A 19,449-nucleotide genomic window follows, 5' to 3' on the forward strand; every position below is an offset into this window, starting at 1 on the left:
TGTTTGTCATCATTCAAAAATACCTTATTTAGGTGTTTTTAACTGTTTTAGCATAAAAACATATATATATATATACACACATATATACATAAATATATATAAAAAATGCATGATTTGACAATGAATAGTAATTTTTGTCTCCCAAAATACAACATTAAATTATAATACTTCTTTTAAATTATCTCCAAAGACATGATTTGATAATGAATAGTAATTTTTGTCACCCAAAACACAACATTAAATATATAATACTTATTTTAAATTATCTCCAAAAATAAATCCAAACATACATACTATCTCTAACACACACTTGTTTATCTTTATTTTTCTCTCTCTATTTACACACACTTGTTTATCTTTATTTTTCTCTCTCTATTTTCACAAAACACTCAGAAAATGAATTCAAACATTATGAATACTTTTGCAAAGGAAGAAAGAAACATAAAGGACAAAGGGACAGGGTGTTAAGATTGTATTGAATTTGGTTCGATATTGGGAATAACTAATAGGAAAAATATATATTTTTGTTTAATTAATTTTTATACTAATCAATTTTGGAAATAATTAATTCAAGATGGCCAAAAGGTTTTAAATTTTAATTTTTACAAGAAATATAGTTTGTTGGCTTTGAAAATTCAGAAAGTGATTATATATTTATGATTTTTTTAAAGTGGTTTTGAGCTTAAGTTGTCGAATATTAAAATGATCATAATTGAATCTTACTAACAATTTTGAAAGTTTCAATCGCTCGAACAACTAAAGTATTTACGTACAAGAGGCTGACTTATATGGGCCACTGTCTGAAGCTGATGGTCCACATCATCATTCATATCATAGTAGGTGTATTGTACTTATTATGTAATTAGTTCGAATTTTGACTAAATTGAATTTGGGCAAGAATTTTTCAGCATGCTATTTTCACCTAAATCAATAATACCAAAATCTATTGCAAATGATCATATGCCTACATTGCCACTTGCACGGTTCAAATTATGTTGCAATTATAAATAAATAAATAACTAGCCTACCATTCTTAAAGGGTGTTTACAATAGCCATTCTTCTATGATGGTAAATAAATTGTAAATTAGGTAATAGTAAAAATTAAGATTATTTGAAAATGAGAATTAAAAATAAAAAATAGTTGAAGTTGGATGTTTGGAGAAATAGTTTAGACTTAACAATTTTTATCAATAAATTATAGAAATTAACAGTAAGCTATTTATAGCTCTTGGATTAAATCAATTTAATTTGAATATTTTAAAAAAATATTATTTTCAGTAATAAACTGGAAAATGCTTATTTCGGCATTTTGTGGACACCCTTCTGCTGGGTCTCACCGTTCACGAGAGAGAGAGAGAGGAAGCAGAGGCATATAATTCCTTGTTTGGCTGACACAGAAAACGTGCAACCAATGAATTTGATAGTATGAAGGAAAGCACGCATTGTATAGCCAGAGTTATGGCCTACAATGACATATCTCTCTAAGACTTTCTGGATAAACACATTAAAATAAATTATCAAAACAAACGCTTCGCTGTAGTCAAGATTTAACAAATCATTTTTAACATTGCCCCAAACCTCATGACTCAGCTCCCTACTACACACAAAGCCATGCCAACTGTGTGTCTCTGTATCTCTACATATACATACATATTCATTCATATGTTTATATATATATATATATAGAGAGAGAGAGAGAGAGATAAAGAGAGGAGTAGTGTTACTGATCAATTTATAAGCAGGCTTGTACGATCGAGAGATCAAAGCTATCTCTGTCCGCGAGAAATATATACTATAATCACTTCTCATTCATATTTGAAGATCTCGATAATATTCATCCCCAAGAGCTTTTACCGGCATTCACCCAGAGCCAAAAACATCGGATCAAAATCTGCTGATTCTCTCTCTTTCTCCCTCCCTCCCTCTCTCTCTATATATATATGATCATCAGGTACGTACGTCGCAGTGATCCTTTTTCTACGCGTATAAATATGTAATGTGTGTGTAACTCTACGTATATACGGTGTAGAAAGAGTTTTTCGGGTTGAAGCTTTGTTGATTTGAAGTTTAAATACGTTTATCAGGTGTTTGTTGTTTGGTTTCTCTGCTTTTTAATAATTAGTCAAGTCTGGAGTTCACACAAACTGTTTTTGGATTTCAAGATGAGGTCTCAAGATTTACAATTATCCATAATTAACACAAAATAAATAAATAATTATACTGAAATTCATACTATAAATTTCTTCTGAATTTCGAATAATCAAGAACGAATTGATTACAATGTGAACATAATTTCAAGAAATATTAGTCTAATTCTTTAATATATCTAAACTTTAAAATGTGTATCTTTAGTTTATGAAATCTTTTTATTCAAATTAGGGTTGATCAAACTGAACACACAACAAATGTGATATATTCGAACACTTTTCTTCAATAGTACACTAATTATGTGCATTTTTATGTAGTTGGCTTAAGTTTGGTCAAATCCGAATTCGATAAGAATATTTGATTTCGATTTTCTTCTTTTTAATAAGTAAAACATTTAATAGGGATTATATTTTTTCAATAAATGTTAATTCAAACGACATATGTAAAATATTGATACACCATAGTTCAAAAAATAATAATAATTAGACAGTCAATATTGTGAGCAAAAAGGAGTAATTGATTGTGCATTTATAGGGCTTGTGGAGGCAGCTGTATGGAATGTTGTAATTGGTTTGGTGGTCGTGGGGGTGGGGGATGCCATCTCTTTCAACTAATAGAACTGTCATAGTTTTGAAGTTTGAACAGTCATGCAATCAGTACTTTTTCAGTTTCAGTTCAAACCTACGATTTTATTAGGTAGTATATTTTGATATTCGACACAAATTTAATAACATTGGGTATTCAACTATTCAGATATCCAAATTCGGATCGAATACCTGAAATTTTTCTTCTTTATTTTGAATATTATTATTTTTTAAATAAATATTGGGTATTTAACTAATTTGATAGAGTGTTTTCTTCCGCTTCATAATCGACTTAATTTATTCGAAATCGAGTTCAGATAACCCAATTAAACTTTTCTAACCCAATATATCTAAACCCATTCAAATCGGATTGAAACCCGAATATCTCGATCTAGATGCCCATCCCTAATTGGGTTGCACCTCCAGGCAACTCATCAAAACCTGAAAACATGAAGCTATTAAAAAACTAATAGATGATTATTACTTAATTTCTGAAGTGGTTTATTGAGCGTCGGGAGTGGTTTATATGGAGATGTTATTCTATTTTAATAGTATGTGTTATTGTATTTTAATAATAGTTGTTGATTAGATATAGTTATATGATATTAATGATTAATACATAATTATTAGAATTGTCAGTTGTTGTTAGATACAAATATTTGATATTAATAATTACGATCAATTTATTTAATAAATAACAGTTCATCCTCTCACTTGAAAAACAAATATTAATATGTAAAAAATTGCTTAGATAAAAAGAAATATAATGCTGACCCTCTAACTTTCTTAAATTGCGTTATTAACTCCATTTTACATCTTTGTGGGCTGTGGTGATATATTAAGTAATTATAATTCAAATTAAATATTATACAGATGAAAGAAACTGCAAAATTTAAAATTCGGATTTTAATTTAATCCTAATCTCAAATTAGCCACTCCAAACAGAACATAAAAATAAAAAATTAACATTATCGAACAAGAACAATATGATTACATGGATCAGAGTCATCACTCTGTCTACCTTTCGGCACATAAATTAAAAAAATAAAAAAAACTCACATCTTAATTAAATCTAAAATCAAAAAATAAAATTGCCTTTTCAAATTAATTGCATCATGATAACTTTATTAATTAATCATTAATTAACAAAGAGTGGGGTCTGAAGTGATGTCAGGTTGGATGGTCAATTAGTGAAATTAATTAAGAATGATTAAATTGGAGGATGAAGAACCGGCCAGCCCAGCATGGACCAATGGCCAAGATTAACTCTAGGTAAACACCCCATGTGGAATCTCCATCATTTCTTTGGAACTTGGTTTTTTTTTTTTTTTTTAAATTTTATCTTATTTTAATCCGGGTGTTCTTCCCATAAAAATTAAACTAACCATGAATTAAAGAAAAAAAAAAGTGATAGATCAGTGGGTATTTATGGGAATTTGAAGCTGCTTAATTATTTATTACTTCTCTCTCCTTCTTTCTTCAGTGTGTGTATGTGTGTGCGTGCTAGTTTGATTATGTGTATGAACTAATTAATATATTATTTTGTATGATGTGAAATTTTAATTAATGTTTGATCTCCACAGTTCCCTATAAAATAGGTCAATTTTATGGACATGAAGTCAGTATTACTTTTCTCTTTTTAGGTAAATAAAATTCTGAATGGTTTCGACATTATTTGATTACTTATATACATACTTATGGGTTGCATTTGGATTAATACATTTAAAATTATGCATTTTAAATTTTTAAAAAATAAGTTTTTGGGACTTGTTTGACTAATTTTAAATTTAAAGTATTTTGAATCATTCATTCTATTTAAGGTTATGTTCTGTTAAATATCAAACGATATCGAATTTTTTTATATAAAGTTATTTGAAATTTTATTTCTTTTTTTTTTTTAAATCTCACCTCCAAATTCAAATATAGTATATATATGAATTTGAAAGTGATTGTAAAGAGGCAACATGCAATGATATCTAGAAGTCAACATGTGATTCCTTGATGGCAAAAATGTACTACCACTACATATTTAATTGATTAAATCAGCATCTTATAGATTTCTGTGTGATTTTTTTAATAATAACATACTGATAACTCTCCTTAAAAATATGTAATATTATTAAAAAATAATAATAATTTATTTTATAGTGCCAAATTAATCTTGAATTAATATGATATTAAATAGCATAGAGGATATATAGAGATTGGTGAAAAACTAATAAAATCTTCTATTTGGGGTATTAAAATTCATTATTTTATATATTTTTACTGTTATACAAATAAAATTTTTCTTTGCAGCCAGATACAGACGTGGGTTCTAAAAGACAAATACCCAGCAGTAAGAACAGATAAAAATTAAAAAAATCTAGACCGATAAAATAAATAAATAAAGATTTTGATAGATAGGTCTAATTAATTACCATTCAAGTATAATAATTATGTTCTCCCAAAAAAAAAAAAAAAACAAGTATAATTGATAATAAATAGATAGTATGGAATGATAATGAGGAGTGGAATTGGTAAATGCAAAAGATGGTAGAAAGAAAGAGTCCTTTTAGGGTGAAGACAGACAGACAAAGTAGAAACTCTACAGCTTTGGATTGGCAGAAGACATTAGATGAGATGAGAGGAAGACATTCTAATTGGATGCAAATATTTCACAAATTTGGTCCCTGTCTTTTTCTGCCTTTCATTTTCATCCTTAATTCTCATCTTTCTTCATCTTTTTACTTCCTTAATATACCTCAATCACTCAACCCCACCCCCTCAAATTTTCACATTCGTACAAAAAAGAAAATTGCATTATAAGTCCATATATTTGGATAATTAGAGAATAATTAAGTTGTATTTTAAAAAGTAAATTATACCGATACATCTTGCGATTGTAATTATAAATACATTGATAAAAAATTACGCAAAGACTCCATAAGATACATTACACTAACGGCCTACAAAGAGGTGTACCTTTAATTATACGAAAAATATGGAATATTTGTGTATTTAAATTTAATTTCAAAAGGTGTCAATATAATCTATTTTAATTTTAAAATGTGAATAGTAGTGGAACTTTGTTTAGATCAAATGATTTGTTCTTGGCATAGACAAATCTTTAAGGAGTTCTTTAAATAATTATGTTTGTTTATTTTAATTAATATTCTTATCATCAACATTTTGTCTTTTTAAAAATGAGATTAAATATAAATTTACATATATTTATTACAATTATACCTGAAATATAATATAAATAATTATTAAAATCTTCGGACAAGCAAAATATGTGGTACTGTATTTACTGGGAGTAAAAGTAGTTTCTCAGGTAAGCCTAGTTAGTAGGTTATGGCAGGGGTCTAGTAGGGTAGTAGGCAGTGCGTGGTTCCCACATGGATTAGAGCGCGTGTGAGAGATGAACTCTCTTTTCAGCAAAAAATTCAACCTTGGCAGCACTAAATACATGGACCTCTGCGCATCTTTGGAATTTCAAGAATAATTGCATGAAAAAACCACCATTTCTTTGTACGTTAAAAAGGTAACTAATATTATTTTATTACCCAACACTTTTACCCTCTCATTATTTTTTATTTTTTTTTCTATTTACAGATCTCTACATACATTTCATGTATATATACATACAATTCGTGTTCAGGAATTGAGAAATTCTCATCATATGATTTGTACCTGATCAGTGTCAAGTTTTCTGGCATCTATATACTTCGCCGGTCAATTTTTTCTTTTTTCTTTTTTTTTGACTGTTGAAGAATTTTACCTTCGTTTCTGTTTATAGAGAAAACGAAGCTGTAGTTCAAATGTGTGGATTGTTTGTCGCAGGCAGTATTTGTGTCCCATTTTAGAGAAAAATCAGCGATGGATGATCAGAACCCGTCTCCGGCTTCTACCTCGTCCAGCGCCACCGCGGGGAAGGATTGTCGCCGCCTCCGGCGGCACTCGGTGGATGAAGACGTGGGAGATCCGGTTGCGTGCACGGGGAAGTCGTGTCAGTCGTGCACGGCGGGGGTGATCGCGGACTGCGTGGCGGTTTGTTGCTGTCCGTGCGCGGTGGTGAGCATTCTAGCGCTGGCGTTCGTGAAGCTGCCGTGGGCGGTTGCGCGTAAATGCCTGGGACGCCGGAGAAAGAAGAGGATGTTGGAGGAGAGGAGGAAACGAGGGGAAGGGGATAGAGATGGAATTTCGGAGAAGGGAAGGGTAGAAGAGGGGATGTCGGAAATTGTACTGTCATGCCGTGGGGCTGTGATTGGCGAAGAAGAAGAAGAGGTAAATGACCATTTTAGTGCTGAGTTTAAGGCGGAGGAGGTTTGGTTAGAGTTGTATGAGGTTGGCCATTTGGGTTTTGGTAGGGTTTCTTTCACTGGAATTCCTTTTCAAGACAAGGGCAGTTGAGGGAATTCCCTTCTTCCCTTTCACACTTCCTCCTCTGCACAACATTTTCCATTCTTTTTGGCTTTCTTGGCATCAAGGGGTTGCGTGTTCAATGTCCATTTTACCCTTTTTATTTGGGAAGTTGGATTGATGAAAGATGTATGGAGCTATTCATTAGTAAAGAAAATTTGAAGGAATCCCCCCCCCCCCACCCCCTTCGTCATTCCTAGGGAAAATTCTTACCTAGATGGAGTCAAATCATATTAATCACAAAATAAGTATCATACATTTCTAATTGACTAGTTATGCATTTATTGTTTTAAGTAAAAGTAATAAAATATTATTAATTGAAATAAATTGAGTACAATTAATTCTATCGATTAATTAGTTCTGCATTATTATATAATTAATTCATTTTCAATCAAACTGATTCAAATTAAAATTTAATTCCTAGTTATTCTTGTTGGTTGTACATACATTAATTAAATATTTTTTTAGCTTTTGTATATCTCCTATTTTTGTTTTAATTTATATATATTTGAAAAAAGATTATCTCGAATTAGATTCAATTAAACCGAACCAAACAATGTAATGAATGCATTACTATTATATAATTGATGTACAATTTAAAAAGTGTTAAAACACATATACAAGTGTAATAAAACTAGTAGTTTAATTGATTTAGTTATACTTGATTTGAGTAAAAAATTATCATATTTTCATAACAATTCTCAATTAAAAAATGGAAAAATTACACCTACCTTCCCTGAAATTTGACATAATTACAAATACTTTCTTATTGTTCGAGAAATTACAAATACCGCTCTGTTTTGACGTTAGTCTAACAACGAGCTCATTTCGTTAGATTTTCATTCAATTTTTGTGGTGAATTGATCAAAATGTCCTTTTGAATTAATATAAATTATAATTATATATATTTTATAATTTTCTAAAATATTTTCAGGAACTAATATTTGTTAGAATAGGTGATTAGAAAGAAAACCAATTAGATTGGTTATTTTGTAGTCTATTTAAACAATTTCTTTTTGTTTTGTAATCTTGAATTAAATGAATAAAAGTAAGCATTCATTTGGCCTTACTTTATTGTTCTTACTCATGTAATTTTCATACATTTAATCAACCAATGAAGTTGGGTTGCGCATTTTACAACAACTATGAAAAAATTAATGAAATTAATATGAAATAATGAAATGTAATTAATATTATGAAACATGAATAATTAAGAAAAAAATATTTATATTAATATGAAAAATTATCTAATTAATAAAATAAAAAAAATTAAAATCTAATCCCCTCCTTGTCAGCGACGTCCATATCGTTCTGATTCAAGACTGGGGGATCTGTCGGAGGGGGTGCTGCAGTCGAGGAGGAGGCCCACATCTCCCTCATCATGGCCATCATGATCTCGAGGCGATCGATGGGGTCCTCCATGACCAGATTTGGCAATGTCGGTGGCAATGGTGATGTGAAGGTCCGACTGGAGACGTGAACCTCAGAACTACAGCCGAAACTCGGCCCTTATTCTTGCCCCTGACTGTAGCCAACCACATCTGCTATTCCGTCATTGCCACTGAAGCCTCCTTTTCGGCGGGGGCATCATGGTCCTCGACTGTGGGTAGAGGTTGACGATCCTTCAGCAGCTTTTGGAACGTCTCCTGCAAAACAAACAAAATTATTAATACTTTTAACCAAGAATTAATTTTTTAAAAAAATAATATTAAAATGTAACTACTTACCGCCACTCCCACTGCCTTCAGCCCACTCCAGCCACCGTCTTCTTTTTTTTTGTACCACCTTTTAAATTATTCCGTCTGCTTGGGCAGCCGATCGAGCTCTACCTCATGTAGAAGAAAAAAACAGTTAGTATCTTATTTATAAAATAATGATAAAATATATAAATACTATTATTTACTTACCAACTTCTTCTTATGTATGCCGGTAGAGGAAGACCCCCTATCGGTACACAGTCAAGGACGTCGTGGAGTTCGCCTTATTCTTCAAGGATTCCTGATGGAAATCCTTGCTGGCTCAATTTGTCTAGAGTTGGAGCTAGGCCTCATTGGCCAGCCAGAGTGTCTTGACCAGACTGGATCGAGCGACGAAAAATGCCTTCCGGATGTACTTGCTGACCACATGTGGAAGACCCACAACATGGGTTCATCGTCACAGTCCCACCAGTATGTCATTCTACAATAATAACATTAAACAAAAATTAGTAAAATTGATTAGAAAGAATTAGAATATTAGATAAAATCAAATTAATTTAAAATTAATTATCTTCATGCTCTCGGACAAAAAATGCTAATGCTCTGACGGCATCTGCCTCAGACACGACCATGGGTGGGGAAAGTGTCCCTACACAACCGCATTGATGCGCTCGTAGAAGCGGCGGTCATACCTGAAAGGACATGTTATATTAGACATTTTCAAGATAAAATAATACTAAAAAAATTTGATAAACAAATTTACCTCGCGTCATCGAGGCTGATGCACTGACGTGTTGATGGTGGTGGTGAAGCAACCGCTAGTGTAGCAGACTGTTGTATCGTCTCATCAGCTGCAGGTGCAGCTCCAGATGTTCCAGCATCATTTGGAGTTTGTAGGGGAAAGGACTGTGCGGTCGTGTCAGGTGGTGTGGGTGGTCGAAGGACTGCTTCCCCATCCTAAGAAGCATTCGACGGCGCTGCTTGAAGTGGCGGGCCACGACTGCTGCCACGACCATGACCACGTGGTATAGGAGGCGTACCACTAAACCTGATCTAAACAAATTATTGAGAAATATTAGTCTATATTTTGCGATTATTGACATTAATATGTAAATAAAAAAATTATACTAATTCTTACACATTAAAAATATTATCATGAAGTTATGATTATTGTACTTATTAATTATTTAAAAATATATAATTCTCTTGTGCACATATATAAATGAGCCAAACCTTGCTTTAAGCTTGTTTAGCCTATCACATGAACTCTTTGTTGTAGTACTAGTTAAGTTTATCCATTTTTTTCTCACAACGTTGTCTTTTATTAACATATGAAGATGGATAAACCTAACTAGTTCTACTGGCAAAATTTACTTGATGGGCTAAACAAGATTAAAGGCACGCGTGATCTGTTTGTACGTGGTTAGAAAGGAACTATACATTTTTAAATAATTATTAATTATTAAAATTATCCTCAATTTCTTCTCTATTTCTAATGATTATGTAATTGTATTTTAATTTAAAATATTATCTTAATATTGTTATTGTTGACATTATTTTGTAGATAATATTATTATTGGTCTAATTTTGTAATTATTGACATTATTATGTAAAAATATTATTGTTGGGAATATTTTCTAATTTTGTGATTATTGACATTGTTATGTAAATAATGTTATTATTGGGAATATTAGCATATTTTTTGTGATTATTGACATTGTTATGTAAAAATATTTTATTGGGAATATTGGTATATTTTTTTGATTATTTATATTTTTATGTAAAAATATTATTATTGGGAATATTAGTCTAATACTTTTGATTGTTTACATTATTATTTAAATAATATTATTATTAAATTATATATTGGTCTAATTTTTGTTATTATTTACATTATGATGTAAAAATTATTTTATTGGGAATGTTGGGTTGAGACCTCACAAGTTATGATTTTGACTCTTCTAAATTTATGTGTACCTCTACTTTTATAATAGTTTATTTTTTATTTTTTTTAATTTTAATTATTGATGTATTTCAATCAATATTTGATATTTAATAAATCGCATAATATATGAAAATTCTTAATTGAATTTATCACTTACTAGAATTAATTATTAAATTGAATGGCCAAATTGGGATTTAAACATTGGGCTTAACCACTTAACTTGGGCTTTCTTTAAGCCCATTAAAGCCCATCAGAAGGCCCAATTTTAAGCCCAATTGTTATATCTAACGATGCAGTGAACCAATCTTCTCCCGGAACACATCAAAACTGGAAGGAAAATCACTTCGGAATCTCTCTGCACTCACTCTCTCTCTGAGCGCAAGGTGCTCTCCGTGTCAGGAAAAAAGAACCCCTAGTTTTCATTTTCCTGACGTAAATTCTACAACCCATTGCAATGGCTCCACAGAGAAGATTGTAGCAGCATTGCCCTTTGGCAAAATAGCTTCAATTATTCACAAGGATGGCTCAATCGGAAATCAATCTCGAAAATGGTGCTGAGAAAACGGTGTGGTCGGAAGAGTACGAGCGGGTGCCTCTGAAACAAAGGCTGAAGTTGCTACTGGCGAGTCATCGTGTATCCGTTGATTCGGAGTTGAAATCGGAGCGTCAAATCCCGGTTTTACCACCGTAGGTTTTAGTGATTGTGCTGCGTTCTTTTTCTTTTTAGCCTTTATCTTTTTATTTTTTGTGAGGGATTGGTGTTTTTCGTTTCAAGTGGTATGCTCTTGAAAGCTGGTCTGACTGTTTGCAGAAATGTGGGTGTTGCCGCGGCAGAGAAAAGGGAGAATGGTCACTGTGACATACAGGTAAGTGGAATTGAGTTATGATATATGCCCCTTTTGTATTTGATTCAATGCTACCTTTCACTCTATCCCATCTGAGAATTGTGTTGGCGGTAAGAATAAATGTTGTGCATATGATTTTTGGTTTAAAACCCATTTTATGTTGGGCTGAGCAACTAGAAATGTTCCATGGCGACTCAATTCTGGTTGACTAATATTATTTGGATATTGCGTTAGGTTCATACTGGTGAAGTTTATTTCTGTCCATGACTAGAGTCGTCCTTAAGAGTGCAAAAAATCAGAAGCAAGCATTCACTATATATACATATATATATATATTCGATTTGGGTTTCAGGGAACATTTATGTTTTCCGCAAGTTGCTATAATTTGTCATACATATTTGCAGTTGAACCTCTTTTCATACGTTAGTTCTATGTGAAATATTATCAGATGTGGGTTCCTTGTAGGTCTATGACTAGGCTACCAATCCTCTACTTCGCCCCAAACATGGGGAGTGTCTTTGTTTTATGAATTCATTTGCACTTCTTCCCTGTCAGCATCTTTCTTCCATCTTGGTATCAGCAACTTTTACTTTGTACCACCTGCTATTCTGTTTTATATTCGGTATCTGAAAGTTAACAGCTCTTCCATCTGTTACCGTAAGCTTATTTCATTTCGTTTTCTTTTTCTCTAATTTGAAGCATTTACAGTCCGGTTGCTCTGCTGAGGAACAAGTGATTGAGACGGTAGAAAGGCATGCAGGTAAGAGATTTTGTAATGTTTGCCATGTTGGGTTTTGAAAATTGATTATGGAATCTGGAAATAGTCATTCTGATATCCACAATTTCCTTAGAAATGACTATAAATTTGAAATCAACTCCATCAGCCTAGAAGAAGAAAATTAGCAAATAAGGCGAGGCCGGATTCCTTGAGATTGCTAAAGATAGGGTTATCAATTTACTGCCCAGTCATAAAAAAGTTTACTTTAGTCTCCTCAAGTATACTTTATTTTTCAAGTTATTGATCATCGCACGTGCAGGAGAGCTGGGAGATTCTAACCATCATGAAAATTTATCGTGTAAGTGTATGAATTCAAGTCTTACTATCGCTGCTATTGCTACCCCTGAGAAAGTTGTTTCAGTTGATTCGCTCATGAGATGATGTTTTGGGAAAATCCTATCACAGTGAAGGTTGAGTGTGCTGGCAACTGTGTCGAGAGTCCTTCAGCCACCTATCTGAATGGATCCATCCTGGCTGGGAGCCAAACAGTTATATCTGAACATGAGATGGGTGATGAATCTCTTGATGAACTTGATCATGTAGTATTAAAGGAACGGTTGAAGAGACTTCTAACAAGGTTTCTCGTTTGTTTATAATCTTATCATAGCCCAGTTAGGATCAGGTCCTTTCATTTAATTACATGTACTGCATGTTTAGTTAAATGCTCACTTTGATTGAGTCCTTATCTGGTGGTCAAGATATTTATGCTCTGGTTGTATTTAGGATTTAATGGATGAAAGTGAGAAGGTGAAGAAAAATCATTAAAACCGAACTTCGTCATGTTCATATACAGGAAAAGGAAATAACATCAATTAGGGATGTCGTTGAGTGTTGTGAAAGAATTTATATGAACATGTATGAATAAATAAACACCTATGACATTGGCATTGGCATTGCTGCAAGCATTTCCTTCATTTTTTCTCCTTAAAAGCATATGAATGAAAAGGTTTTGGTCGCTACTTTCATCATTAGAATATCTGGTTCCAACATTGTGTTAACTTTATGTTTTCATCCGTCATTTCAACAGTTTGATACTATTATTGAATATTATTTCTTTCTTCTATTCTTTTGCAGTAAATGCTTGGGTTCTGCATCAACTAAGGCGGAGGTAGTCTCCATTATTTGATATATTGAAATGGAAACATTTAATTGTACCAGATGAATATTTCACATGTTCATTAACATTCAGTAGCATGTTAATCATGGTTTTGTGACTCTGATTCAGCCAGCATCCTTTAGATTTAATTCTGGTATAACTTGATATCCTTTAGCTTTGGGTTTTAAGCTGTTGTTACATTATAATATAGAGATTTATCATAATAAAATCAAAATTACACTTTAAAATGAACTCCTAGATTTCTGCCATTTGGAGCTTGCAGGACTTAGAATGGTTTATCTTTATGCAAGCTTTTAGTAATTTATCCACCTTCAGCCTCACAGGCATCTTGTGTTGAAAAAAGTACATGATGGTCAAACTCTTCTTTATTCAACTTAATCTTTACTATCATGAGAACTTATTGAGGCTATAAGTGGTAGCTGAAGTCTACCCTGGGGGATGCCTTCTCACACAAAACAACCCCTACAATACAGAAATTACGTTGTGGACAAAATGAAACAATTGGTGACCAGTACTAATTGGATTATGCTTAGATTTCCAAAAGAAGTAATTCCACAATGATGATATGTAATTAGTTCCTTCCAAGGGCAGGTTCTTCCCCATTACTTACCCGTCCGCCACTGAAACACCACTTCATGTCCGACCTGCATGTGTTAAGCATGCCGCTAGCGTTCACCCTGAGCCAAGATTGAACTCTCCATGAGATTCATAGTTACATTACTTATAACTTCCTTGTTCGTAGACAAAGCAGATTACACTGTTAGAGTAAATCATGCAGGATGCTACTCAAATTTTTCTGATCATAGGTGGCGTCAATGCATACGCAAGATTATTTCAGCTTCCCTTGTTAATCCATCACTTGACTAGTTGTCTCAAATGCAAGAGGTGTTAAATGGTGCACCTTTCTTGTGAGTCTCGAGATATCTGTCATAGCTTGCATTTCCTGTTTGAAAGTTATTCTTTCTGGAAGTTTCACGATTATCTATTGCCAAAAAGCCACCTGATCTTCCTAACCTTTTCAATAACTACCCTATAGTTAACAATAAGTTAGATTCGATCTGGTCTTAGCATAATACGGTTCTTAAGGACTTTATATTGGTTTTTTGTTTGAATGGTCTTGTTTCTGTTCTCCACTATTATGTTTAATAATTGCTTCTTTTTCTCAGGAGAATTCTGCTGCAGTTGTAAAAGGAGAACTGCTATTTGGTGATCAAAGGCATGTGCCTGGGAATCAAATTCATGATATTGATAGGACTTCGATATCTTCTTCAAAAGATACTGTGAATTTGTCCTGTAAACCCAGTGAAGCATTGGGTCAATTCTCTGGAGGAAACAGATCCACTTGTCCAGATTCATTGGGTATTTGGAGAAATGATATGGGGTGTTCTTCTGAAAAGGAATTCTTCAAACATAAATCAGGAGGAAAGACTCTTCTGTCTGGTGCTGTTAGGACTGTGCAAGGTTCAGCCATATCAAACTTAGCAATGATCAAAATTGAACCACCAAATTACGATGAATTCCAGAGCTCCAATGTGACTACACCAGGTCAAATGTCCTTTAGGAACTTGGTTCCTGTGAAAACTGAAGTTCAAGTTGCTGGTAATGCAGATGAAGATGAATTGGATCATATGTTGCTGCGAGAACGGATGAAATTGCTGTCATCAAGTGATGGTCCTAGTTTGGATATTCACCAGGGTTCGGAGTGCTTTAGCAAAATGATTCCTTCTGCCTTGGGCTGTAGACCAGTTGCATCAAAACCTTCTCTGTCACTGAAAGTCAACTGCCCAAGAAAAAGGCGGAAAACTGTGACGTGAGCTCTTTGGTCTTCGCCATCATCGAATATGTACTTCCTAATCCAAAATAGTGCTCAAGACTTGTTTTGTTTCTCTTTGGGTGTTATTGCAGGGATTCAATTGAGACTGCCATGGAGGAAGATGCTCCTGGGCTCTTGCAGGTACTGTAGGTGGCTAGGTCTTGTCTCCTTTAGAGTTGGTTTACATGCTGATATATTTATCTTGAACAGGTCTTGATTGATAAAGGTGTTTCAGTTAATGAGATTAAGCTTTATGGTGAACCAGAAAGCAATGATGCTTTGGATGATTCGTCCACCAATGATAACTTTGCTGAGCTTGAAGTAGTTATTTCGAAGGTTGTGACCCGGATTTATAAAATTTCCTTTCTGTTGATATATTGTTTATTAATGTAGCTGGTCATGCATAACTGCTGAATCTTATGTTCTAATTCTATTTCAGTCTCTTAGTTAAAGAGGGTTTGGTTGGTTGAAGATCCTTTTTGCTACTCTCATGTCTTCAGAATATTTTATCTATTCTGTTTTTGTTGCATGCAGCATTGAGGGTATTTTAGGATCTCGTAGAATATGAGTGGATTTTAAAATGACTTATTGTATGCAGCAATGCTGCCTTGCAACAATGATGAAATTGAGCAGATAAGATTAAACTTTTGATCATGGAATAGTTATTGGTAGAAAAGACGAAACACACTTTTCAGGAAAGGAAATCACATGGATATGGTGTTTTAGTAGCATTGCTGAATCGTGGAGGCTGTACTTGTTAAGCAAAGAAAAGAAATGGGAGTAGCATGGATATAATGATTGATTTGGTAGCTTTACTGAATGGATGGAGGCCATATGATGCTTGTTGGCAACTCTTTTCGCCCTCAAATTATGACTGCTAGACTAGAAGGTTCAGACCTAGATGGTGACAAAATCTGCAGAATACACTAAGATGCCTAATCTACTGGGGCTTAAGAACAAAATAATTCTTTATTTTGCAAAGGGAAGTGGACGGAATGATAGATTTATGTACATATGTAAAACCAGACACCATACCAATTTTCTTCAATTTCGGGCAAGTGCTTGAGTGTTTACCACTGGTTGGTGTTAATTAATGCCACAATAAATTGCATCACATGATTTCTTTATTGTCCCCTTCCAAGAGCTGGAAACCAAGACAACATGATAAACCAAATGAAATATGATTATATGGAAAGGACACATTAAGAGTACAAACTTGGTAACCATCCTTTATGTGCTTGACGCTGTCAGCATTGAGCTATTGGGCTTCTTCATTCTTCCCTGAAGGGCTTCTCACCAAATTTTCAACAACTATGCTTTGTAACTGATCTACCTCTGCTAGGTTATGGAACTAAAACCAAAACATTTAGTAGATATGTTGATTATTTGTAGCCTTCCCTGCCCCTAATTCACTGTTGTTATTCTGGTTTAAGTATATAGATAACAACATCATGTTTGTTGCCTGTATATATTGACTCTGTGGTTGTATGTCCCCGCTTACATTTGTAATGGTACCTTGCTGTCGTAAATGAGACTAAATTTAAGGATTATTAGATTGTGAGCAAACCCAATTATTCACTTTTTATCCTTGTCAAGCCCTGGAATTGTGAAATCCTTTCTGTCATCCTGGTATTGCTGCTACAGTTTTTAATTATTCTTTTGACACTCCAATTGCCATTATTCGCCCATGATTCATGTGTCTGCACATTTTTAGCTGTATATTAATACAATGCCAGTTTTGAATTAATTTTACTGTGTTTTTTTTTATATCTTTTGACAATCTGTCCTTGTTTATGTTGTGACAGCTTTTCTCTCAGCGAGCCTCATTATTAAAGTTCAGTCCACTGCGATGCGCTAGGGGGGAGAAGGCTAGTTACTGTTTGGAATGTCTATTTTCACTTGTGGAGCAGGTATTGACTATCCTTTGAATTTTTCCTATACTCACAATCAACATTAGAGCAGTAACTTACACTTTCATCCTTGTCTGTCCATGAAAAATTGCCTTTTCTGATTTTGATTATTGCTTGTTTCCTAATTTGGTGACAGGCACGATATCTACAATTTCGTAATTGGCCAGTTGAATGGGGATGGTGTCGGGACCTCCAGTCATTTATCTTTGTCTTTGAAAGACATAACAGGTTAAATTGCTAGGATCATTCCAAGATTGCAAGATCCTATAAATTATAATATTTCCGAACAGGATGAAGAAAATATTTATATTTTCGTGTTTGCAGGATAGTGCTTGAACGTCCTGAATATGGCTATGCGACATACTTCTTTGAATTGGCAGATTCCTTGCCCATAGATTGGCAGATCAAACGACTAGTAATTGCCATGAAGCTAACCAGTTGTAGTAGGGTTACCTTAATTGAGAACAAAGCATTGATGGTGATTATTACATTAAAAGTCTTTTTACAAAATTGGAAATGCCTGTGTGCTTTTTTCCCCCTCTCTGTATTGTATTATTCTCTTGCTTCCTGCATTTAGTTTCTGATGTGCAAGAAATAATGCGAATAAATTCATGACTAAGATGCACTTATTGGTGGTCCTATATCTCAAGTTGGAGAAGTTATTGCTTTACTAAACTGCATTTCTCTTTGGACTTTGTTTTTGTCTGATTCATTACTCAGGTGGCTACAGTTTCTGTTCTAGCAGCCACATAAGAGCATTTTAATCTTCTTTAATATCATTGTGTTGATTAACTGGATTTATTTTTCCATCTTGTTTGGTTTAATTTATTGCTTAGGTGGATACAGTCTTGCTTTGTTCTCTGTTTTCCCCTGTTTTACTTTGTTCTTCAATGGATATGAATATACATGGTGGAAATGCTTCTATGTTCACTGGATCTTTTAGTAACATTTACTTTGTTCTCTCTCTCTCTCTCGTTCTCTCTCTTTCTCTCTGGTAACTTAGGTGATCAGGTATTTAGTAAACTAATTAGGTTTGGCATGAGCTCTTTTTAAACTGTATTATCAGCCTCTTGATTGCTGAGTAATTTCTTAATATATCTGACAAGTCACCAAATTAATGCCTATAGTCATAATGGCATGTGTATTATTTATATTTGTTAAAAGTACTTGCTTTGCCATTATTATTAAATGAGCAAACTACTTAAGTCTCTTCCCTTTAGCAGCTGTGATGGCTGTTGATTGAACCTTTATGATTTTGCTTGTTGTTCAGACTGGAACTCCCACAAAAGCCTGGGGTTAACATTTTTCTGAGTTTCCTCTTATTCCTGTGTTATTGCAACCTTTGTTTAGGTTCCCCTTGTTTTGAACTTTTTCCTGTCTCCATGTTTCATGTTTTTGTTAAGAATTGTCTGTCCGGACGATTTTTTGCTGAAAATCTGGCCTGCGCTGTCAGCTAGATGATGTTGCTATTAGTAATTCTATCTATGATGATCTTTAAATTATTTTCTGACTGCCCACTTCCCAAACCTACAGGTTGGTGATGATTTGTCCGATGGAGAAGCACGGGTGTTAATGGAATATGGTTGGGTACCAAACACTGGTCTTGGAACGATGCTCAACTACTATGACCGAGTTGTCCATGACAGGAAGACTGAGAGGAGCTCTGAGTGGAGATCAAAAATTGGGAAGCTGCTTATGGATGGTTATAATGGAGGTACTATAATCTCAGCTGGTATTCCAGGAAAGGTTGCTGAATATAATGTCGCTCAACCCCAGGAGATTAAGCTAGAGCTTAGTTGAGGTTAGTCTAATTCTAAAAAACTTGTAAATTTTTGTCAATAGAAATCAGCGTGTAGCACAGCTTGTATCTTTTCCTGCACTAATCTATACAGATGAATAGTTCAACTAATTTCTGCATTTACACCCTTTCCTTGTTAGAATGTTAGTAGGTACTTATTTCTCCAGGGGCAAATGGATTAAAAACTTAATGGCCGTCGTGCTTTATACATCTAATAGGTCACATTTCCTGTAATTCTTGTAAGTGCATTACACCATCTGTCTTCATTTGGTGGTTCAGCTGACTGAGAGATTGATTCTTACTAGATTCGATGAGATGGAAACAAGTTCACTTTTGTTTCTCTAACTTGCATAACTGGGGTTGTCCGGATGTTCACTTGTGTTCCTTTGGCTCTACAAGCTTTTGTTAT

At 33.7% G+C, this 19,449-nt stretch overlaps 2 protein-coding genes across 6 annotated transcripts; both read left to right on the forward strand.

Annotated features, from left to right (window-relative positions):
• Nucleotides 1–1,579: 1,579 nt before the first annotated feature.
• Nucleotides 1,580–7,305, forward strand: LOC148787121 (uncharacterized). 4 transcript variants are annotated; one of them, XM_088883149.1, is made up of 3 exons: nucleotides 1,580–1,952; nucleotides 3,899–4,005; nucleotides 6,559–7,305. In XM_088883149.1, exon 3 carries the CDS (start codon nucleotides 6,595–6,597, stop codon nucleotides 7,126–7,128), a length of 534 nt encoding a protein of 177 aa, XP_088739275.1. In that variant the 5' UTR covers nucleotides 1,580–1,952; nucleotides 3,899–4,005; nucleotides 6,559–6,594; the 3' UTR covers nucleotides 7,129–7,305. The 4 variants fall into 4 exon arrangements, with proteins under 4 accessions (XP_088739275.1, XP_088739274.1, XP_088739276.1 ...); XM_088883148.1 differs by lacking the exon at nucleotides 3,899–4,005 and having other exon boundaries at nucleotides 1,581–1,952; XM_088883150.1 differs by lacking the exons at nucleotides 1,580–1,952; nucleotides 3,899–4,005 and adding an exon at nucleotides 4,925–6,259.
• Nucleotides 7,306–11,094: 3,789 nt separating this feature from the next.
• On the forward strand, nucleotides 11,095–19,151 carry LOC105167716 (uncharacterized). Of its 2 annotated transcripts, none has more exons than XM_011087536.3 (13): nucleotides 11,095–11,466; nucleotides 11,591–11,645; nucleotides 12,324–12,384; nucleotides 12,662–12,700; nucleotides 12,808–12,979; nucleotides 13,477–13,510; nucleotides 14,686–15,329; nucleotides 15,425–15,473; nucleotides 15,543–15,668; nucleotides 17,138–17,242; nucleotides 17,379–17,470; nucleotides 17,567–17,720; nucleotides 18,776–19,151. In XM_011087536.3, exons 1-13 carry the CDS (start codon nucleotides 11,300–11,302, stop codon nucleotides 19,040–19,042), a joined length of 1,965 nt encoding a protein of 654 aa, XP_011085838.2. In that variant the 5' UTR covers nucleotides 11,095–11,299; the 3' UTR covers nucleotides 19,043–19,151. The 2 variants fall into 2 exon arrangements, with proteins under 2 accessions (XP_011085838.2, XP_011085839.2); XM_011087537.3 differs by having other exon boundaries at nucleotides 12,333–12,384.
• The last annotated feature ends 298 nt before the right edge of the window (nucleotides 19,152–19,449 follow it).

This window comes from Sesamum indicum, linkage group LG8 (assembly GCF_026168435.1).
Source record: "Sesamum indicum cultivar Baizhima isolate 11 linkage group LG8, ASM2616843v1, whole genome shotgun sequence".
In the NCBI taxonomy this organism is placed as follows: Eukaryota; Viridiplantae; Streptophyta; class Magnoliopsida; order Lamiales; family Pedaliaceae; genus Sesamum; species Sesamum indicum.